Raw genomic sequence first — 23,643 nt, 5'->3', positions numbered from 1 at the left:
CTCCTCTTCCTTTACCCGCTGGGGGACTGAGCCCTGCCCTTACCTCCCTCACACCCCCATTCCTGGTCTTGAACTCCCCACCTTCCCCTGGGATGTCCTTGCTTTATCTCCCTCTTCCCTTGGAAACACTCCCACCAGCTTGCCTTCATCCCCACAGACCAGGCAAGGCCACTTTCATGGGAATCAGAGGAAAGCACGGATCAGTTCCAGACTGGCCATGGGCTTCAGCAACTCAAGCATCTTAGTGCGCTAGGATCATTTGCTCCATTATAGTTGGAGTCCTGGAATGTAAAGTATGAGATCGTATTGAAAGCTCACCTCCCTCAAAGAGTCATAAACTGCACTTTCTGGAGCCTTTGAATTTGGACATTAATAACCTGCCTCTACTGGAGGAAGTCTCCTCTCCATTAGCATTTGTTAAGAGCAGTAAAGTTTATGAGGTGGCTTCTGCTTTCTGTTCAACGCACATGTGTTCGAATGCTTTTGTGTGCCCACAGTTGCTGAGTACCACAGGGCATATCAGTGGTACTGATATTCAGTGAACATTTATAGAGCAACTGCTGTCGGGTGTGACCTTAGTGGTTCGGTGCTGATGGATAAATGAGATATTTGCGCCTATAAAACTTATGGTATATTAAGAGGACACAGGAAAAAAGGCCAAATGTAAAGCAACAAGGTAGTTGTAGGTCAGTGATGTCTAACAGAACTTTCAGCACTGGGAGAAATGTTCTTTCAGCCATTCTATCCGATGCGGATAGGGGAAGTGTGGTGAAAGGTAGTGGATCTTCCATACCCTCTCTGAGCATGTGACGTTTCCCGAATCTCTCTGTATTCACCAACCCAGAAGCTCTCTGACCTTGGCCTTTTGGGGTTTTATGGAGGCTTTATGACACAGCTGTGATTTGACGTTGCCTTTTGGTGATTGGTTCAACTTCCAGCCTCTCCCCTCCCTGGAGGTTGAGGGGAGGTACTGAAGGTCCAACTCTAATCACAGAATTGCTTCCCCTGCAACCAACCCCCACCCTTAGGCCACCTAAGAGCTTGCCAAAAGTCACCTTATGAACATAGCAAAAGACACCTTGATTGCTTTTATCATAGGAAACTCCTTGGGTTTTAGGAGCTCAGAGCCAGGAATGGGTGGAAGACCCAAGATTTTTCTTGTCTTTTCTTTTTAAAAAGGTTTTATTTATTTGACCGAGAAAGACACAGTGAAAGGGGGAACACAAGCATGGGGAGTGGGAGAGGGAGAAGCAGGCTTCCCGCTGAGCAGGGAGCCCCGACCAGGACCCCAGGATCTTGACCTGAGCCAAAGGCAGATGCTTAACAACTGAGTCACCCAGGTGTCCCAAGATTTTTCTTATTGTAAATCACAATATAATATCACAGTCTCCTACCATAATAGCTAGGAGGGAAAAGGAGAAACAAAAAATTCTTATCTTTTAAAGACAGCAAACAGCTGGGGATGCATATAAGTCTAAAGGAACTGCATTCCAGAACTTAGGAACCCTTCTTGCTTAAGTGATGTGAAAATTAATAAAAGGAGACTTCATTTTATTTTATTTTATTTAAAGATTTTATTTATTTATTTGACAGACAGAGATCACAAGTAGGCAGAGAGGCAGGCAGAGAGGAGGAAGCAGGCTCCCCGCTGAGGGGAGAGCCCGATGGATGGGGGGAGGGGGGCTCCATCCCAGGACTCTGAGATCATGACTTGAGTGGAAGGCAGGGGCTTTAACCCACTGAGCCACCCAGGCACTCAGGCGCCCCAGGAGACTTCATTTTAAATGGAGTTGGGGCGCCTGGGTGGCTCAGTGGGTGAAGCATCTGCCTTTGGCTCATCATAATCCCAGGGTCCCGGGATTCAGTCAGGCTCCTTGCTCAGGGGGAACTGCTTCTCCCTCTGCCTGCCTCTTCCCATGCTTGTGTGCTCTCTCTCTTGCTGACAAATAAATAAACAAATAAATAAAATCTTTAAAAAAGAAAGAGAGAGAAGGAAGGGAGGGAAGGAAAGGAAGGATAGAAAGGAAGGGAGAAAGAAAGGGAGGAAGGGAAGGAGAAAGGAAGGAAGGAAACCAAGGGCCTTTAGCCTAGGAACTTGACCTGGGTGGAAGCCACTGGTTCAGCCCGTTCATTTTGTTCTCTTTTTGTGATTGGCTGACAGAGACCAGGGGTCCTGCTTAGTTCCACCATCTTGATTAGGCTGGCTTCCCTGCCCAACCCCGTCCCTTCTTTTAACCAACTGGCTGACAGCAGATAGAGACCTTCTTACTTTCTTGATTGGGTTGGTCCAATCTTGATTCTGCCTTTGTAATTGGCTGGAAGTTGGAATAAACTTTGTCTGAAGAAGTTACCCCTCAACCCCCTCACCTATGAATTTTGGCTCCTAGATTAGATGACCAACCACATCAAGAGGCCTATACCCCTTGTTAAGCTTAAAAATAAAATATTATTTTACCAAAGCCAATGGGTTATTCAGGAATAACAGAGAATTATGATTTGGGGAAAAAATAGGCAAATCTGGCAATCAAAGGAAAGGACCTTATTTTATAGAGAGGGAGGAAGCTGGGAGGGGTTGTGTGTTTTGTTTCGTTTTGTTTTGGGAGAGAAACTGGGCACCTGTGGTGGGGGGAGGGGCAGAATGAGAACAAGAGAGAAAATATTTTTTTTAAAAAAGATTTTATTTATTTATTTGACAGAGATCACAAGTAGGCAGAGAGGCAAGCAGAGAGAGAGAGAGAGAGAGAGAGAGAGAGGAGGAAGCAGCCACCTAAGTACCCCAAGAGAGAAAATCTTAAGCAGGCTCCTCGCCCAAGCCAGAGCCCAAAGCTGCGCTTGATCTCACAATCTTGAGATGAACACCTGAGCAGAAACCAAGAGTCCCATGCTTCAGAGCCACCCAAGTGGTTCAACCCCTGGAGGGGTTGTTTTGAACCAGAGTCCACTGGAAAAAAGGCATGAGTCCAGGGTGATGTTGGTTTCTCATTGACTGAGTTGCAGGGGAGGGGGGGTGATTTCTAGTAAGAGATGCAACCTACATTCTTTCCCCCTTGACCCCTGTAGTTGATGATTCTTTCCTATTAAGAAGTCTTTCCTTGGGGTCTGAACTTGACAGGACTTCCTGTAATTAACCTGGAGCTGTACAGCAGGAGAGCTCCCCCTTCTGGCCTACCATGTTATGTTATGTTATGTTATGTTATGTTATGTTATGTTATGTTGTTATGTTATGTTGTGTTGTGTTATGTTATGTTATGTTGTGTTATGTTATGTTATGGAGAATAAGAGAGGGGGAGAACATGAGAAGGGGGAGGGTCAGAGGGAGAAGCAGACTCCCAGCTGATCCTGGGACTCCAGGATCATGATCTGAGCTGAAGGTAGTTGCTCAACCAACTGAGCTACCCAGGCACCCAGGCCTACCATTTTAAATGAAGTTTCCCTTGATTACCTTTCATACCCTCATACTTGGTTTTTGAGCCCTGTTCTGAGCTTTTGCATACGTCTCCATCCAAGGATACCTTTTCTTTTCTTTTCTTTTTTTTTTTTTTAAAGATTTTGTTTATTTATTTATTTGACAGACAGAGATCACAAGTAGGCAGAGAGGCAGGCAGAGAGAGAGGAGGAAGCAGGCTCTTTGCCGAGCAGAGAGCCCGATGCGGGGCTCGATCCCAGGACTCTGGGATCATGACCTGAGCCGAAGGCAGAGGCTTTAACCCATTGAGCCACCCAGGCGCCCCCCAAGGATACCTTTTCTAACTCCATTTTTCTCAAGCTTCCCTGACAGAGGTGGGGAGTGGGGGAGATGGCCTGCCCTAGGCATCAAATGAGGCCCTGGAGGCCTCAGGGTTTGTATCTAAGTGAGTTTTGCCTTCAACTGGCCCATGTGTGCCCTCATTCAGCAGAAAGTGAACCAGCTGCTGTGTGCTAGGCTCTGTGCTGGGCACGGGGGTCACTCAGGAATGCTGAACTAAACCACAGCTGAACCCAACCACAGCTGAACCCATCCTCCTTCTTGAGGCTCCCTTTTCCTTTGCCTCCTGACCCCCCTACCACCCACCCCTTCCTGGTTCTTCCTCTACCTTTCATATTGTGCTTTTTATCTCTTTAATAAGCACTGGCTCCCCTCCTAGCTCTTCTCCTCACCCTTGCCAGAGGCTGTCCCACCTCCCCTACCTCAGTCTACCCTTTCCACACTAACAAGGCCCTCATCACAGTAATGAATTCCATCTTCTTCCAGAAGCTTCAAGACCCAGTTGTCCCATAGCTTCCGGGTCCCCCATTTCCTATGTAGGCTTTAGCCCTTCTTCAAACCTACCCCTCCTCCTGGGTCCCATCCCAGGGGAGCACCCCCCCCCCACCCCGCACCAGGCCAGACACCTCCTGCCCCAGCCCATGTCCACATAGGAGATCTCCTGAGCTTCCCTCGCCCAGCCTCCTTCCCAGGAGGAAGCTTTTAATCTCAGCCTCCCTTGAGTGTCCTCCACATGGCAGGCAGTGGGGACATCTTTCAGACTCAGTCCTGACCATGCCCCTCTTCTGATCAAACCTCAAATGCCTTCTGCTGCTCCTAGACTAAAATCCGAACTCCTCCCCCTGGTCCACAAGGTCCCACATAAACTGACCCCCACCCTCATGTTGTGCCGCCCTCCCCTCACTGACCTCACCCAGCCTTTCCACCACCGCTCCTGGCTGACTCTTACTGTCACCCTGTTCCCAGCCCTTTTCCCAACTGGTTGGGTTGTGTTCTCTCTGTTCCTTTCCCTATATCATTTATTCCTGACTGTCTCCTCATCCTCAAAGCCTCAGCTCAGGTGTTACTTCCTCAGAGCCCCTTGCTTGATAACCTAGTCTATCAGCTTCCTCCCCTCTGCCTCTCTCCTCCAGGACCCTGTGATTTGCCTTAGTGCTCTTATCTGCCAGTGAAGATTCATTGGTTTGATTACTCCAGGAGAGTGGAGTGTAAGCAGGACCATGACTGTTTTGTTCCCTGCAAATCCCGGGGCTCAACAAAAAGCTTGGCGCATAGCAGATGCTCCAACAACATTCCGTAAGTCATGGAACAGAGTGCAGTTTTAATTGGAGGTCTCTTTATGAAATGGTGTCTGGCGTGATTCTGTGTACCCACAGTGGAAGACTTTCTAGCCTGGCTGCTTGGGTTCAAATCTTGTCTCTGCCCCTTACTAGCTGTGTGACCTTAGGCAAGTAGGATAACCTCTCTGGGCCTCAGTTTCTTCACAGTAAAATTTCAGTACCTTCCTTATAAGGTTGTTGGGAGGATGAAATGGGCTCACATAAGTGACACACTCACCCGGGGCCCGAGGGCAGTGAGTTCTTAGTGAGCGTCATTCTTATCACAGGCTTCCTGTCATTGTGGCTGTTTGAGCCTGTCCCTCTGCTTTAGGTTGGGGAAGTGTGTCTTTGGGGAGCCAAGTGCATCACCCAAAGGCAGGACCATGTGTCCACGTCAGTTTTTGCGGCTACAATTGCTGCTGCATGTTGTGGAGTGTCTCGGGGACCCTGAGATTTATTTCTTCCAACCAAAGTTTCTTGAGTGCCTATTATTTGCCATTTGACATCAGTCCGGAAAAACAAAAAACAAAAAACAGGCAAAAATCCCTGCCCTCGTGGAGCTCATATTCTGTCAGGGGGATTCAGAAAACACACAAGGAACCTGACAGATGAGAGCAATGACCCAGTGCACGAGAAGATAAAGGGGACAGAGGTGCAGGGGAACTGCAAGTCACAATGTGAATTCGGCCTGTCAGGGAGCTCACACTGGGACGGCATCATTTGTGCAGACCTTTGAGGGGGAGAGGGAGCCATGCAGGCGTTGGGAGGAGAGCATTCCAAGAGGAGGGCAAGGGCACAGGCAGAGGCAGGAGGCTGTTTGCGGTGTCTGAGGCAGAGCAGGGAGCCAGTGTGGCTGCAGAGGAAGGGGGCAGGTCTGGGAGGCCAAGGCCAGACCGTTGGCTCTGGGCACCAGCGTGCAGACTTCCTTTCAAGAGTTCAGTGGAGCTAAGGGAGGGTCAGCCTGGAGAGCCCAGACTCCAGGGGTTCACAGGCTGCCTCTGGCTCTGGGTGGGGGGCAGGTGGGGCAGGGACGGGAGCAGGGAGACTGGGGAAGAGGCTGCTCTGGTGTGCAGGCAGAAAGGGACAGAGGTGGAACCAGCACGGGAGCTGGGAAGGGAGAGATGGTTGGGTTCTGGATATGATTTTAAGATCCCAGATGAGGACAGCCATGCAAATCTCTTGAGGGTGATTGACATTTCCACATCTGAAAAAGCTGGTAGAGGAACAGAACACAGGAGACCTGGCTGCCAGCTTAGCCAGGCTGGGGCCAGACTTTGTCCCTGACTTGTTGACCCACTGCTTGCTCCTATACCAGCCTGAAAGGGAGGGAGAAGCAAGGTTCCTTCCGGCTTTGCCCCTCTCTTCAGTCTTCCCAGGGCCTGGAGATGGCGGGGGATGGGTGACCTGCCCAGGAGGCGAAGGGCATTGCTGAATGCACTATCTTATCAGAGAATCCAAACACAAACCAAAAGTCACGGTCACAATGAGTTCTTTCAGTCAGCAAACACTCCCCAGACTGGGTGATACAGGGCACGCGGGGGCGACTGAGACATCCTGGGTCCCGTCCACAGGCGTCCTGGGGTCCAATGAGACATCATCACATGGTGACCGCCCAGAGCCTGTGATGGAGGAATTACGGGTCAGAGGGGTCGGGGCTGGGATAGGGAAGCCTAGGGGCTCTGGGAACCCAGGGGAGGTACCTGCCCCAGCTGGTACATAGGTGGTCCCGGGAGGTTCCCTGGATAAAGCAAAAGATGGGGAGTAGCTGAAGGTAGGGAGGGCGCAGGGTGAGTGTTTTAGGCAGAGGAAGCTTCACGGGCCAAGATCTTAAAATAATAGTTTTGATAAACAGAAGGACTGCAAGGGCTTTATCCCAAAGCATGAAAGGGGAAGGCATGGAGAAGGAGGCATGGCCAGACCTTGTAGGGGGCTGAGTTATGTCTGGCCATGATTCCAAAACACTCTTGTTCTGATTCCCCTGCAAAACCCATTCAATATTCACCAGCCATTGAAGAGTCTGTCCTCTGCCCTATCTTTCTCAGGAAAAAGAAAAACTCAATTCTGACCATTAATTTTCTTTTTATTTTTTCTTTTTAGGATTTTATTTATTCATTTGAGAGAGGGAAAGAGAGAGCATGAGTGGGGGGGAGGGAGAAGCAGACTCCCCATGGAGCAGGAAGCCGGTGGCAGGGTTCGATCCCAGGACCCCGAGATCATGATCTGAGCAGAAGGTAGATGCTTAATTGACTGAGCCACCTAGGCGCCCCTGTGACAGCGTTTTAAATAGAAAATAAAGAGATCACTGAATAGCCCTCTAGTCATTCCTTAAGCCTCCAAATGTGCTCCCCATTCCAGACAGCCTGAAGACTAAAAAATGAGGCCCATCCTGCCGAGAAGGTCTGAGAAGGGCGCACATCACTGCCGCCTTCCTGCCCAGTGCACAAGACCTGAATCTGATCCTGAACTGAGCCAAACTGAGGGGAATTCTGCAACACAACTGACTGATGCTTTTCCAAAATTTCAAGGTCATGAAAGACAAGGAAAGAGTAAAGAAATGTCACAGATTGGAGGAGACCAAGGAGACATGACAGCTAGGTGCGAAGTGTGATCTTGGACCAGGAAAAGGACACAACTTGGAAAATGTGAAGTTCAAATATATTCTCTGGATTACTTCTTAATGTGAATGTCCTGGATTTGACCACCGGACTGTGGTTATGTAAGAGAGTGTCCTTATTCACGGGAGACCCACACCGACGTGTTCATGGGGAAACAAGCATCCCGTCTCAAACTCACTCTCAAGTGGGCCAGCCTGAGCTTTAAAAAAAAAAAAAAGAATCTCTTCTTTCCCTCATCTCTTGTCTATGTAGAAACTACAATATGGGAAAATTATTCAATTTAGCTGAAGGTTAGGCAGGTCTTGGTTTTACTATCCCTGTCACTTGGGGGTCTGAAATATTTAAAGTAAACCATTGAAAATTAACGTAATAAAACTAAGAAATTTAAAAAAGGGGGGTGGGCCACAAATGGGGCAGAGAATAGAGAAGGATAGTCCGATTTTGACAGATGTCTGCCCATGTAGAGGGTCAGTCACCTGCTGCTGGTGACGGTGCCCCAGTCTCCCCACTGTGACTTAGGTTGCTCCTGAATCTGTGCAGACACAGTCCCATATTTGCCCCAGGCTCTGGATGCTTTCAGGGATGGTGGTCATGGTGGAAGAGCTAGAGAGAGCCACAGGCACTGGAGGAACTCCCAACGGCTGAGACTTCCTGGGGGCCTGGCCAGAGCACTAGGTTTGTTAGTGACTAGTTGGCACCCAGCAGTGTCAACTGACCATCGACAGTGTGTCTAGGGAACTGGTCTGGGTGCTGTGCACACAACAGCAAATACAACCAAGTCTCAGTCTTCCTTCTAGTGTGGCAAGGTTGATACCAAACAAATGAAAATAAAATACAGTGTTACGTTGGGACAAGGGGTATAGGTAAAACAGGGTAAGGGAGGTGGGGCCTGAGGGGGTTCCCATATTAGAAGTGAGGACTCTCTGAAGAGATGACATTTGAACTGAGGGCCTCACAGCAAGAAAGAGCCGTGCAGGTATCTAAAGAAGAGAGCATCAGGCAGAAGGGATCACATGTGCAAAGGCCCTGGGGCAGGAATGACCTTGGCCTGTAGGAAGCGCAGCAAGAAGGCCAGTGCCAGGGGAATTGTCATAGAGACTGGGCCAGGGGTGGTGAGACTGGGCTAGATCTTGCAGGAATGGTTGTGGAGTTTATTCTGTGGGAGAATGGATGCCTCTGGATGGTTGTAAGCAGGGGAGTGACGGGACACACGGCGTTTCACATGTACAGTTCAGAGAGGCAGACTCATTGTCGGTGTGACTTCACCCCACCTGCTTCCTCTCTGGGGGTCCCCGGTAGTGGGCTGGGGTGACCAGCTTGGTGGCTCTGGGGAGGAGGTTGGGCTGCTCAGCAGCTTAGCCTTTCCCAGGTGACCTGCCCCAGGAGAGAAGGACATCGCCCTAGCAATTATCTTATCGGACACATTGACTCTGTGCAGCCCACACGGGAGATACCGAGAACCTGCCATTCCAGCGGTCCAGCCCCTCACTGCGGCCCACAGAGTTCCCTGCATGGGGGACCTCAACCCTGGCACCAATACCAAGATCGAGCCCAGGAACCTTGTATACCTCTTTTCCCCTACTTTGCACCTTTGTTTCCCCATCTGGGAAGTTTGGGGTGGAGATGGGAATGACAGAGCTGTGATGGCTACAGCTGGAAGTGTGGGGCACCGCTAGGACCCTTCCTGAGCCCCTCCAAGCCTCGGTTACCCTCTGTGTGCAATGGGAGTGATAGTGCCACCAACACAGTTGTGGTGGCACACGCTGGGGGTCACAGTGTGCAGCGCCTGGTCTGTTATCACCGTGGCTGCTGTGAGGTCTGGGCTCTCTCGTCAGTGGCCCCATGGGAGAACTAGGCTCTGGGGTCAGACCTGGGCTAGAACCCTCTCCTGACACTTAGTCACCACAACTTTATTTATTTATTATTATTATTTTTTTAAATTTTATTTATTTATTTCACAGAGAGAGAGAGAGATCACAAATAGAGAGGCAGGCAGAGAGAGTAGGGGAAGCAGGCTCCCCCCGCCCCCGAGCAGAGAGCTGATGCGGGGCCTGATCCCAGGATCCTGAGATCATGACCCGAGCTGAAGGCAGAGGCTCAACCCACTGAGCCACCCAGGTGCCCCTATTTATTTATTATTTTAATAAAGATTTTATTTATTTGAGAGAGAGCGCGAGCGTAAGCGGGGTTGAGGAGGGGCAGAGGGAGAGGGAGAAAAGCAGACTTGCTGCTGAGCAGGCAGGCCAATGCGGGACTTGACTCCAAGACCCTGAGATCATGACCTGAACTGAAAGCACAAACATCCCTGGGCAGACCCGCGACACGGGAAGTCCTCCCTAAAGAACAGCCGCTACAGCCACTGTTGTGAGCACCTTCCCCCTCCAGGAGTCGGACATGGGCAGTGTGGTCTGGAAGAGGACACTGCAGCCCCGCTACCTGGTTCTGAGTCCTGACTCTTTCCCATCCTAGCTTAGGGCCAACCAGCGAGTGACTTAATTTCCCTGTGCCTCAGTTTCCCCATCCCTATGGTAGGGGGAGGTAAGAATGGTACGCGCCTCAGAGGGTTGTTGGGAGGTTCCATTAGTTACTACAGGAAAGCCCCCAGCCCAGTGCTTGGCACACAATGAGCACCATATGCTTGATATTCTTGTTGTTGTTACCATGGACCTACTCAGAGATCCCCTGATCTCAGTGGCAGGTAGAGATGGGTCTGGGCACGTTGGGGCAGCCTAGTAGTTAATGCCCGAGCTGCTTAGGCCTGGAGGTCACCCCAAGGAGCCCCGCAATCAGTTCTAATTGGGCCTGTCTTGCTCCACCCTCTCCCTCCTGGGTATATCAGGGCTGGTCCAGACCCTAGGCTCTGTCTGAGCAAAGGAGGGTGGCTGCCCCGGGCACCATGGGGAAGGCAGTGAGTGGGGCCCAGAGTCAGGGGTCGGGGGGATGGAGGCTGGAGGCAGGAGTTGCAGTGGGATCTGATGCCTCCCCCCTCCTCCCATCCCCCAGGAGAATTACGAGATGTACTCGGTAGAGCTGGGTCCTGGCCCTGGTGGGGACATGGCCGCCAAGATGAGCAAGAAGAAGGCAGGCAAGGAAGGAGGCAAGAAGAAGGACAAGCTGGAGAACATGAAGAAGGAGATGGAGATCGTGAGCGTGGGGCCGGGGGCCTGGGCGGGGGACCGGAGCGTGGCTGGTGAGAGCTGGACAGTGAGTGTCCTGCCCCTCCCCACAGAACGACCACCAGCTGTCAGTGGCAGAGTTGGAACAGAAATATCAGACCAGTGCAACCAAGGTGAGCTGGGTGCAGAGGGAGGGGGGCGTGCAGAGAAGGGGAGAGAGGGAGAGAGAGAGGGAGAAAAGGGAGAAATGCATTAGAGAGAAAGGGAAAGGACCACAGAGAGAGAGAGAGATGGAGTAGGAGAAGCAGATAAAAAGAGGCAGAGAGACAGGGACAGGTAAAAGAGAGAAACAGAGCGGAGACAACAGGAGGAGAGAGCCAGGCAGAAAGATGAGAAAGACACAGCGGAGGGCAGGGGGAAGGGGCAGGACGGAGGTGAGGATGGACACAGAAATGAAGAAGAGAAACAAGACAGACGGTGGGGGGGGGCAGCAGGGGGGAAAGGAGGCAGAAGAGCTCCCCTCACGGAGGAGCGTGTGGTGAAAGGAAAGCCCTTAGCAGCCACCATGACCGCCTGCCCCATCCCCAGGGCCTGTCTGCTGGCCTGGCCGCTGAGCTGCTGTTGCGGGATGGGCCCAATGCTCTGAGGCCGCCGCGGGGCACCCCTGAGTACGTCAAGTTCGCGCGGCAGCTGGCAGGTGGTCTGCAGTGCCTCATGTGGGTGGCTGCCGCCATCTGCCTCATCGCCTTTGGCATCCAGGCCAGCGAGGGTGACCTCACCACCGACGACAATGTGAGTGGCAGATGCTGCGGGCTGATATGGGACACAGGGACCTGGAGGAGAGAGGATACTGGGCATAGACTCAGGATGCAAGGGACACAGGATGGGGATATGGAGATGTGGAAATTCAGTCAAGACATGGGTCATGGGCGCTGAAGGACACTGAGGTGTGGGGCAGCCCCAATGACCCAGGTCACGGGGGACCTGGAGAATGTGTCTCAGATATGATGGACACAGGTGGGGATACAAAGACATGGAAATGTGATCCTTAAGATAGGAGACTGGGAAACAGATGACATGTGACAGACCAAGGGCACAGGGGACATGGGACTCAGACATGGGACACAAGGGCATGGGGACATTGGACTCAGGAGAGACAGAGCACAGATAAGGAAGCACAGAGATAGAGAATACTGAGACGCAGGACAAGAGGTCGGAATAAGGGACATGGGGACTTAAAGTCATGTGGCATTGGACAGGCATTTGAAAGTGACAGGGTAGGGGCACCTGGGTGGCTCAGTGGGTTAAAGCCTCTGCCTTTGGCTCAGGTCATGATCCCAGGGTCCTGGGTCCTGGGTCCAGGGTCCTGGGATCGAGCCCCGCATTGGGCTCTCTGCTCAGCAGGGAGCCTGCTTCCTCCTCTCTCTCTGACTGCCTCTCTGCCTACTTGTGATCTCTGTCTGTCCAATAAATAAATAAAATCTTTAAAAAAAAAGAAAGTGACAGGACATATGACACAGGATGGAGACTTAGAGGTACACAGACATGGGGAGACACTGGACATAGGGACTTGGAATGTGGAACATGATCGTGGAGTCTACAGGGTATGCACCGTAAGATCGACAGCACACAAACATGGAAATGGGGACACAGCCTAAGGCACCCAGAGGACAGCGAGCAGATGATGACCACACAGAGTACAAAAGCTGGAGCACAGGGTACAGGGCATGAGAAATATGAGACAAAGGATAGTGACATGCGGAGCACAAGACTTGGAGGACACAGGAAAAGGTGAATTGTGCCACCGCAAAGCCACAGGATATGGGGACACAGGGGAGGTAGGATCCGGGATGCAAAGAATATGGGACGCAGGGGACAAGGATACAGGACACTGAGAATACAGGGAAGCTGAGAAAGGGACATGAAGAGACCCCAGGAACAGCACATGTGACTTTCTAGCAGAGCAGGGAAAACCCCCAGGTGAGCCCAAGAATACCAGTGGACAGGGAGCAGGCAGGGGCCCTTGTGCGGGGAGCTTCGGCCCCCTTCTCATCCGCCCGGCCCCCTTCCCTCCTCTACCCAGCTGTACCTGGCCCTGGCCCTCATTGCCGTGGTCGTGGTCACCGGCTGCTTTGGCTACTACCAGGAGTTTAAGAGCACCAACATCATCGCCAGCTTCAAGAACCTGGTGCCCCAGGTGGGTGCTGCAGCCCCGTCACGTCAGTTCTGGGTCTGCACTTGGGGGAGGAGGCACAGTAAGGCTCCTGGCATCTGTGTGGGCCCTCCCACCAGGCCCAAGCTGCTCTGCACCCGTGGCCTCTGGCTTGCCCCTTGGGTTCTCAACACTCCCCCTTTGCCCCTCCCCACCTCCCCCTGCACTCTGCAACCTCCACCCCCATCCCCTGCCCAGCTCAACTCTGTGCCCCTGCCCCACAGCAAGCAACTGTGATCCGAGATGGGGACAAGTTCCAGATCAACGCGGATCAGCTTGTGGTGGGCGACCTAGTGGAGATGAAAGGCGGGGACCGAGTGCCTGCAGACATCAGGATCCTCCAGGCGCAGGGCTGCAAGGTGGACAACTCCTCACTGACCGGAGAGTCTGAGCCGCAGACCCGCTCGCCCGAGTGTACACACGAGAGCCCACTGGAGACCCGCAACATCGCCTTCTTCTCCACCATGTGCCTTGAGGGTCCGTGAGGCCCCGGCCTGCCTCCCCCAGCTGACCATGCTGTCTGCCCTGCCCCTCTTCACCCCATACTGAGCCACACCGCCTCCCCGCCTTCCCCCACCCCCGACCCGGCTTCAGTTCCCACGATGCACACAGCCCTGCTGCCACCTGCCAGGCCCTGAGGCGCCCTCTCGACCCCCCTGCAGGCACAGCACAAGGCCTGGTGGTGAACACGGGTGACCGCACCATCATCGGGCGCATTGCGTCCCTGGCATCGGGAGTGGAAAATGAGAAGACGCCCATCGCTATTGAAATCGAACATTTTGTGGACATCATCGCGGGCCTGGCCATCCTCTTCGGCGCCACATTTTTTGTGGTGGCCATGTGCATTGGCTACACATTCCTGAGGGCCATGGTCTTCTTCATGGCCATCGTGGTAGCCTATGTGCCCGAGGGGCTGCTGGCCACTGTCACGGTGAGTGGGGGAGACAGAAGAGAGGCGCAGAGAGCCAAAAGGCTCATCCATCCTTCTGTGTGTTCTCCCAGGATTGCCTCCATCATCTCCAGGTGGTCCCCACCCACTCACCTGCCGGCCTGTGCCTTCCCTCAGCCACCCTCCCCCCTCCCCTGCTCTCCACCTTTTCGCCCACTCAGCCATCACTCACTGAGGCCCCTCTGGGCCACACCCTAGACTGAATGCCGAGGACTCACAGGTGAACAGGCCTTGTCCTTGAGGAGAGGAGGCTGAGACCCAACGGGGGCAGCCCTCCACAGTCAGCACCCAGGGCAAGACCAGCCCCAGAGAAGGCTCGGAGGATGTTTGTTTTCTCAGTGTGGTTGTGTTGATGAGAGAACTTAGAGAACCTCAGCTCCGGCAGCTTAGTGAGGGGCCTAGTGAGCTACCTTCATCCGGGCCCACTGGGGAGGCATCCCAGGTGGCAAGCACAGGCTGGGAAGAAGGCTGAGGCAAGAAAAGCATGGGTTTTGCGGAGGGATGCTGTGTACATAGTATGGTGGCTGGGGTCAAGGCTCCCTGCACTGTGGGAGAAGGGAAGGAGGACCAGAAGCAAGGACTGCGCCCCCTAACCGTTACTCGCCCCTTCTGACAGGTCTGCTTGTCCCTGACAGCCAAACGGCTGGCCAGCAAGAACTGTGTCGTCAAGAACCTGGAAGCCGTGGAGACACTGGGCTCCACGTCAGTGATCTGCTCGGACAAGACAGGGACCCTCACTCAGAACCGCATGACCGTGTCCCATCTCTGGTTTGACAACCACATTCACACTGCGGACACTACGGAAGACCAGTCAGGTGTGGCGGTGGGCGGAGACCCGGCTGGGCCAGGATCTGGTAGAGGGCAGACTGGGAAGGGAACTCTGGGGAGGGCTCTGCCTGGATGGAGAGGGGCTCCTTCCCGATCAGGGACAGGGTCTATGAAGCTGCAGGTCTGCAAAGCGGCATGGTATCAGAGGTCCTAGGAAATTCAATACTGGCTCTGGAGACAAGAGCCCCGGGGTGTGAGAAGAGGTTTGGGTCCCACCAGGTCTGGGAGGGGACCTTCTCATGAGTCTAGAGGGAGAGGCTCGCTTCTGGTATGGGAGAATGCTGCTCCGGGCTTGGGGCCCACCCCGCTTGGTCCCAGCCTGGATGCCTGGCCTCCAGGGCAGACATTTGACCAGTCTTCAGAGACTTGGCGGGCGCTATGCCGCGTGCTCACCCTGTGCAACCGCGCTGCCTTCAAGTCCGGCCAGGACGCGGTGCCGGTGCCCAAGGTGAGATCCCCGGGGACTCCGGGAAAACCTGGGAGATGGTGCAGCCAGGCTCGCCCCTGACACCAGCCCCCGCTTCCAGCGCATCGTGATCGGGGACGCGTCCGAGACGGCGCTGCTTAAGTTCTCGGAGCTGACGCTGGGCAATGCCATGGGGTACCGCGAGCGCTTCCCCAAAGTCTGCGAGATCCCCTTCAACTCCACCAACAAGTTCCAGGTGAGCGCCCGCCGCACCCCACCCCGCCCACGGGGCGGCCCCGCCCACCGCAGGCCCCACCCACACTCGGGGCTGACCTATCGCGGGTCTTCTCTCTGTTTTCTCCCTCTCCACGCACCCACACTCCGGCTCTTCCCACAGCCGCTGCCCACTTGCGCTCAGGGGACTCTCACAGTCCCTTAGCTGGGGCTCTTAGGCCTTCCGCGGGGTGGCTCGCAATCCACATCCCGCCCCAGCCCAACTCCGACCCTAATTCTGCCCAATCCCAGCCCCCAGGCTTCTTACTGCGCCCCTAACCCTCAATCCCCACCAAAGCCATGCTCAGCACGCTAGCGCCTCACCCCAGCCACACAGCACCCTCTATACCCTCGGCACCTTCTAGCCGTCAGCCCCGTCCCTCTACCAAGCCCCGCCCCCGGCCCGCCTCCTAGCCATCGGTCCCTTCCTCGCCTGCAGCTGTCCATCCACACACTGGAGGACCCGCGGGACCCCCGGCACGTGCTGGTGATGAAGGGCGCCCCCGAGCGCGTGCTGGAACGCTGTAGCTCCATCCTCATCAAGGGCCAGGAACTGCCGCTGGACGAGCAATGGCGCGAGGCTTTTCAGACTGCCTACCTTAGCCTGGGAGGCCTGGGTGAACGTGTGCTTGGTGAGACCCCCAGGGCTCGGTCAGCCCCCACAGTAGATGGTAAACCTGTGGGTGAGGAGGAGCTAGCACAGAACCTGCCCGACCTTCCTGGCCCAGCCCTGACCATGACCTTTGAGGTCCCCTGACAGCTAACCTGTCCAAGTGCACACACTCACATTTGACTTTCCCTGTCTCAGGGCTGACCCTTTCCCATCCTCAATTTCTACCTTGACCCAGGCCCTCCCCACATGTCCTTTCCCTGGGACCTTCCTTATCCTGACCTGACATCCCTTGATTTTTCCCAGCTCTTGCCCCAGCTTTGACCTGTCATCACTTTTACTTCCACCTTTCAATGTCCTCCTCTTGACCCTTTATTCCTCCCCAGTCCCAGCCTCAACTCAAGACTCTCCAGTCCTTGTCCTGACCTCTGACCTCCCTGAACATTTTGTCCGGACCGCTAAACTTCCCTAACCACTGCCTCGACCCTGGGAGGCGCAAACCTGTGGTTCAGTTCTGGATCTTTCATCTTACTTGCTGTGGGACCGCTGGCAAGGATTGTTCCCTCTCTAGACCTCAGTTTCCCTATCTGCAACATGAGCATGCTAATAGCCTCCTTGGCTGGTGGTGAGGACAGACTGATCATGTGAAGGATTCAGGACAGGGTCAGGTATCTGTAGGTGCTTGGTGTGAGGGGCCTGGTGATTCTGCCCATCACCTGGCCATGCTAGGCAAGTGTCTGCTCAGGACTTCTCTTTGACTTCCCTGTTTTCTGGTCAGGCTTCTGCCAGCTATACCTGAGTGAGAAGGACTACCCGCCTGGCTATGCCTTCGACGTGGAGGCAATGAACTTTCCAAGTAGTGGCCTGTGCTTTGCGGGACTTGTATCCATGATAGACCCGCCCCGGGCCACCGTCCCTGACGCGGTGCTCAAGTGTCGCACGGCAGGCATCCGGGTATGCAACCAGGGAAAGGAGGGGGCAGGGGTGAGAACAGATAATGACAGTATCTGGGGGCAAGGAACCCTGTGACAGAAAACTCCCTGAAAGTCATTTGAACCAAAAAAGGGATATACTGATTCACAAAACTGAAAAGTTCTGGGGACTGAAGCTTCAGGTATAGCTGGATCTAGGAGTTGAGTGTCATTAGGAATTTGCCTTTCTCCATGTTTTGGTTCTCCTTTTCTCTCTGGTGGCTTTATTCTCAAGTAGTTCCTTTATTTGGGTGGAGAAAGATGATCATCCCCCAGAAGCTCCAACCTACATCCCACCTATTTAGCCACTCCACAGAAAAGAGCACCTCTTCTGCTGTTGTCCCAGATTGGTGCCCGGGTTCCTTTCTGAACCCAGTCACTGTGGCTGGGAGGATGGGGATACCTTAGTTGACCAGCTCTGGGCTTACTTGCCCATTCTTGGCCAGAGACTGACCTTTAACCCTGGGGGAAGGGGGTGGTCCCTGATAGACAAATCAAGAGTTGTGGAGCCAAGATTGGGCAAACAACACCCACGTCCTCCCCATGGTCTCTAAGCCCTATAAGGGTTGGGTCCTGTTACCTTTCTAAGCTGGTTCCTTAGCCCCCCACCTCTCATTTACTGCTCTCCAGTGTACTGGCCTCCCCGCTGTTGCTCCAACAGTTCACTCATGTTCACACCCCAGGCCTTCACCTTGGCTGTTCCTGTTGCCAGGAACACTCTTCCCTCCATTTGTCATGTGGCCAAATCTCTCACCTCTTTCATACCTCCGCTCAGTTGTCACCTTCTCAATGAGGCTTTCCCTGGACATACTGAAAATTGACACCACTTTCTCCACCCAACATTGACCATCTCCTTTACTCAGCTTCCTTTCCTCCTCTCCTAACATGCTGTATCATTTGTCCCCTTAATTTGTGTCTCTTCTGTCTCCCGCACAAGAGGGTCAGCTCCACAAGAACAGAGATTTTCGTCTCTTTTGTCCCTGACTTTCAGTGGTTGAATGAGCGAATGGGTCATCAGTAGAGGTCCGCCAGGGAGGGCTGGGAGTGGGCTGCACCGAAGGCATCAGGGGTCTGATGGTCCCCTCCCCAACAGGTGATCATGGTGACGGGTGACCACCCCATCACAGCCAAGGCCATCGCGGCCAGTGTGGGTATCATTTCGGAAGGAAGCGAGACTGTGGAGGACATCGCTGCCCGCCTCCGTGTGCCTGTGGACCAAGTTAATAAGAAGTAAGGACGCTGCTGCCCTCCCCGTGGTTCTTCCCACAGCCCGCGTAGATGGTGACTCTGGTGATACCCCCCTTTCCCAGGGATGCCCGTGCCTGCGTCATCAATGGCATGCAGCTGAAGGACATGGACCCGTCAGAGCTGGTCGAGGCACTGCGCACTCACCCCGAGATGGTGTTTGCTCGTACCAGTCCCCAGCAGAAGCTGGTGATCGTGGAGAGCTGCCAGCGCCTGGTACGGCTCTGCAGAGGGAGGCAGCCTAGTGGGCTAGGCTGGCCCTCCATGGGCCTCTCCCTGACTCCCCGCCCCCGCCCCACAGGGTGCCATTGTGGCTGTGACGGGGGATGGTGTGAATGACTCCCCAGCCCTGAAGAAGGCTGACATCGGTGTGGCCATGGGCATTGCGGGCTCGGACGCTGCCAAAAATGCAGCAGACATGATCCTGCTGGATGACAACTTTGCCTCCATTGTGACGGGCGTGGAGCAGGGTCTGTGTCAGGGTGGAGATGGGGGCCAAGGGGAGGCGACGTGGGCGCAGGAGGCGGTGGGTGGCGAGGAGGCTGAGGTGCCTGCTCTTTCCCCCAACTCCCCTGCACAGGCCGACTGATCTTTGATAACCTGAAAAAGTCTATCGCCTACACACTGACCAAGAACATCCCTGAGCTGACCCCGTACCTCATCTACATCACCGTCAGCGTGCCCCTGCCCCTTGGCTGCATCACCATCCTCTTCATAGAACTCTGCACCGACATCGTGAGTCTCCCGACCCCCCAACCCTGCTTGGGGCCCACGGACCCCTGACTGCCCACAGACGTCATAGATGATGCCCTTGGACACAGTGTGCAAAGACAGCCAGACGGGGACACGCAGGCAGGCTGGCGGGTGGTCCCAGACAAAATTACACACATGGACGCGCAGGTGGACACTCAGGTCAGCACAGACCTATGGACTCAGATAAGGACCCTCACACACACACACACACACATATCTCTGGTGACACTTGGATCACAGCAGACATCCCTCAACAGCCGTGGACAGATGCTGTCAGGCCCCAGGGCAGACAGACAGACAGACAGAGAACGATAGATACAGGCACGAATGCAGCTGGGGACGTGGCCATGTTGACTTTCTTACTCAGCAGCACTCGCCTAGTGTCTTCTCTGGGCCAGGCTGGCATTAATTTCCTTAATTTTGTCCTCAGAAACACTCTATGGAGCAGCTTTATTTATTTGTCATCACCATTTTACCAACGAGCGAAATGAGGCACAGACAGGTTGAGCGGCTGGTCCCACAGCAAATAAGTTGCACGCTGGGGTTGGAGCCCAGGCAGTCTGGGGCCCCAGGGCCTCTGCTCTTGACCAGGCCACACTGTGGCCACTCTGCTGTGATGGATAGATGGGGTGGGGGATGGGGAGGACAGTGTGGGGGAGCACAGAGATGGAAGAGATGCAGAGAGAGTGACAGGGAGAGACAGGACACAGGGTTACAAAAGCAGAGACAGTCACAGAGAAAGAGACAAGCGACAAGGACAAAAAAACAGTAGGGGAGGAAGGGGTGGGTAGTGGCAGATGTTCTGATGGAGATGGACAGCTGGTCAGATGTGGACACAGCTGTGGAGGGACATGGCAACATGGACTTGTTGGGGGCGAGCTGGTCTGTGCTGTCTGGGCAGGTGTGCCTGCACGGCCACCTGCTTCCCAAGCTCAGTCCTGTCTCTCTCCACTGGGGTGGGGGGTTGCCCTGGTGGAGGGCACTTGGACACATAGGGGATGGGCAAACCCATAATCCCAACACTTTCCGCTCCCGGCCAGTTCCCATCCGTGTCCCTGGCATATGAGAAGGCAGAGAGTGACATTATGCATCTCCGTCCCCGGAACCCAAAGCGCGACCGGCTGGTCAACGAGCCCCTGGCTGCCTACTCCTACTTCCAGATCGGTGAGTGTCCGTGGGGCCAGGGACCCCCGGGTTTCCTACAGGGCTTCTTACCTGCCCTGGAGTCTCTAACCAGAGCTGTGGCTTGTTCTGGATCATGGGGTTGGCATTCAATCCTGGTTCCCTGTTGTTTCCTGAGTCTGTCTGCTGTGATCCCCGTGTCCCTTCTCTGTCTCTCTCTGCCTTGTCTCTTCCATCCCCTGTTGATCACTCTTGGGATCCTTGTCTCTGTGTCTCTCTGTGTCTGGCACTGTCTGTCTGTGATCCTGTGTCCTTGACCCTCTCTCTGTGGCATCTGTGTCCCTGTCTTTCCATGTCCCTGTCTGGGTCTCCATCTCTGTCTCCCCATGTCACTTCTCCTGCCCCTCAGGTGCCATCCAGTCATTTGCTGGCTTCACTGACTACTTCACGGCCATGGCCCAGGAGGGCTGGTTCCCACTGCTGTGTGTGGGGCTGCGACCATACTGGGAGAACCACCACCTACAAGATCTGCAGGACAGCTACGGCCAGGAGTGGGTGAGCCCCAGCCCCTCATCCCTGTCCCATGGCTCCCTCATTTCCAGTTGTCCACTCGTGACGGAGCTCAGCCGGGGCATCCCAGGTACCCAGACTCTGTGTGGGTTCCTGGGGCCTCTCCCACCACTGTCTTGAGCTCCGCCCTCCTGCTGCTGATGGTCACAGCAGCCCCTCACCTGGCAGTGGCCTGTCATCTCTGGGATGGACAGCATCCTGATGCTGTCACTGTGACTGCGGCATCACTTACAGAGTATTCGCCTGCGTGGCCGCCTTTAATGAAGGTTTGGAGCCTGGAGAGTCGAGATCTGGCTAGCAGGGGTTGTTAGTTTGCCCTGTGCTGTGACAGTTCAGGATGTTCCCCTTAAACATTGACGATCACAGTTGGGAATGCGGACCTTGGGAGCCAGGCTGCCTGGATTCATGGCCTGCCAGCATTCTTCACCAGCTGTGTGACCCTGGGCAAGTTGCTCTGCCTCTCTGTGCCTTGGTTTTCCCATCTGTAAGTGGAGATGCTCTCTGCCTCCGTGACCTCGCAGTGCGGGCCTCACACCAGCAGCAACAGCATCACCTGGGAACTTGTTTGAAAGGCTAATCCTCAGCTCCCACCGCAGACCTCTGGGCATGGGGCCTGGATGGCTGTGTTTTAGCTAGCCCTTCCAAGAATGCTGAGGAAACTGTAGTCTGGGCCCCCCCCCCCCCCCGCCGGATCTTCCTTGTAGGATTTTGCGGGGGGGGGGGGATTCAGTGCGGTAATCCATGTGTAACACGTGGGGCCTGAAGCATAGTGTGTGTTCCTCACAATTAGCTGGTATTCTAAACAGTTACATTGAAGAAATGGTCGGAGTAGTGGTTGCTCTTTTTAAATGGGGCGTGCGTCCTGTTCCCCAAAGGCCCTTCTGGCCCACATCACTCATTTTGGCCATCTGCCTGGGCATCAGAGCCACTGGACTTTGCAAATTCCGCCATAGGAGTCTGACTCTATTTTCCCAGGTGCCTTCCCGTGTGCGGGAAAGGCTGTAGTGCTTCTTCATTGTGAGAGCGACTGGCCTGAGCTCCCATGTGCCCAGGTGTGATCTTTAATATCTGCAAGGTCATGATCTCCAGCCACCCTCCCCCCTCCGCCCGCCAACTTCCAGGGTCCAGCAAACCTGGGAGAGACATCGTCTCCCTCCTCTCCCCTACACCAGCCTCTGATGGGAGGGCTTCACGGCCACAGGCCATCTCCATCCCAGCTCAGGCTGCTTCTGCTCCCCTCTGGCTGCAGACGTTCGGGCAGCGCCTGTACCAGCAGTACACCTGTTACACCGTGTTCTTCATCAGCATCGAGATGTGCCAGATAGCTGATGTCCTCATCCGCAAGACGCGCCGTCTCTCCGCCTTCCAGCAGGGCTTCTTCAGGTGTCCCCAGCTGGCCCGCCCCCGCCCCGGCACTCCTATCCCAGCCCTGCTCCAGCTCCCACCACCTGCCTCCGCAGCTCCCGGCCCCTCCGTTTTTAATTCACCAAGGGGGAGATGGGACAGGACCCGAGGCCACTGTTGAAGCATCTCCCTACTTTCCCTGCTGCTGATGACATGTGGTCCCCGCTCCTTGCAGCCTGTCCTTGTCCTGAACCCCCCGGTCTGAGCCTGTCCCACCCCACCCGCCCACAGGAACAAGATCCTGGTGATCGCCATCGTGTTCCAGGTCTGCATCGGCTGCTTCCTCTGCTACTGCCCCGGAATGCCCAACATCTTCAACTTCATGCCCATCCGGTGAGGGGCTGGGAGCTGCGAGTAGGGGGATGGGCACAGGGACAGACTTGAGCTTAGCCTTCACCTTGTCATCTCGCCTGGACCTTCAGGTACCAGTGGTGGCTGGTCCCCATGCCCTTTGGCCTCCTCATCTTCGTCTATGATGAGCTTCGGAAACTGGGAGTTCGCTGTTGCCCAGGAAGTGAGTATGGAGACCAAGGGCCTGGGGCTGGGGGTGCTGGGAGAGCCTCAGAACAGCTGCCCTTAACCTTTGACCTCCAAGCCCTTGACTCTCCATTGATCCATACCTCTGAGCCCTTGGTGCCTCTGACCCACATCTCGCAGCCCTGAGTCCTCTCTCTCTCTCTCTCCCAGGCTGGTGGGATCAGGAGCTGTACTATTAGAGGGACTGCCGCGTTCAAGCCACCCTTGCACCCCCGACAGCAGAGGTGGGGGGACCCTCTGGGCAGCCACCCAAACATCTAAGCGATCAAGAGCCCCAGCACCACCTGTGTCTGCTCCCATGGCCCACAGCACCCCAACCTTGGAGAGACCGTCCCACTCCCTTTCCCCATCCACAGAGAGCACCCTGCACCACCTGGCAGAGCCATCCCGGGCCCGGTGCTCTGGGGGGGTGGGCAGAGGGTGGGAGCTCCCTGCCTGGGGCTCTTCACACACACACACACACTTGTGCTGTGTCGTAGTAATAAACCTGCTCACACGAACCAGGCTTTCATTTGGTGCCAGCGCCTGTCCAAGTGTCTTTCCTGATCCCCCTTCGTCTCCCACAGTCCTCCAGCTCAGGAGCTGTTTGCTCAGAGCTGCAGCTCAGTTCCTAAACACAGCCTCGTGCAGAGTAGGGACGCTCGGCACCTTCCTTGGCAGAATGAATTCCCATTCCTTTGCCTGGGGTGACAGCGTTCACAGTGAGCTCACAAGCCACCTCGATCTTATTCTAGCCAATTCTTGTTTCACCGGAAAAGCCAGGCCTGCTCTCTGACCTCAAGGCCTTTACACAGGATTTACTACCAGGATTTTCCTCCTGCCCCCAAAGCTCATCAGGTCTCCCAAAGCTCCCATCTCCTTTTCCAGGGAACTCCTCCTACCCCCAGCCCAGCCCTGATATGGCCTTTGCTCCCCCCACTTCAGCCCCGGCCGCTCTGGTCTCCCCACATAAACTGGGATTATTGCAC

At 54.7% G+C, this 23,643-nt stretch overlaps 1 protein-coding gene across 2 annotated transcripts; it reads left to right on the top strand.

Annotated features, from left to right (window-relative positions):
* Positions 1–10,575: 10,575 nt before the first annotated feature.
* ATP4A (ATPase H+/K+ transporting subunit alpha) lies at positions 10,576–23,175 on the top strand (the record flags this gene model as incomplete). 2 transcript variants are annotated; one of them, XM_082712362.1, is made up of 22 exons in its annotated part: positions 10,576–10,587; positions 10,683–10,823; positions 10,909–10,968; positions 11,384–11,587; positions 12,879–12,992; positions 13,232–13,484; positions 13,670–13,938; positions 14,573–14,771; positions 15,123–15,232; positions 15,312–15,446; positions 15,903–16,095; positions 16,852–17,027; positions 18,138–18,274; positions 18,355–18,478; positions 18,591–18,759; positions 18,870–19,024; positions 20,083–20,206; positions 20,574–20,719; positions 21,984–22,117; positions 22,370–22,471; positions 22,561–22,652; positions 22,826–23,175. In XM_082712362.1, the coding sequence occupies 22 exons, from the start codon at positions 10,576–10,578 to the stop codon at positions 22,852–22,854; spliced, it is 3,078 nt and encodes a 1,025-aa protein (XP_082568488.1). In that variant the 3' UTR covers positions 22,855–23,175. The 2 variants fall into 2 exon arrangements, with proteins under 2 accessions (XP_082568488.1, XP_082568487.1); XM_082712361.1 differs by having other exon boundaries at positions 18,355–18,505.
* Positions 23,176–23,643: the final 468 nt, after the last annotated feature.

Source organism: Mustela nivalis, assembly GCF_964662115.1.
Source record: "Mustela nivalis genome assembly, chromosome: 18".
In the NCBI taxonomy this organism is placed as follows: domain Eukaryota; kingdom Metazoa; phylum Chordata; class Mammalia; order Carnivora; family Mustelidae; genus Mustela; species Mustela nivalis.
The sequence above is the reverse complement of the archived record's forward strand: the minus strand, read 5'-3'. Positions and strand labels throughout refer to the sequence as shown.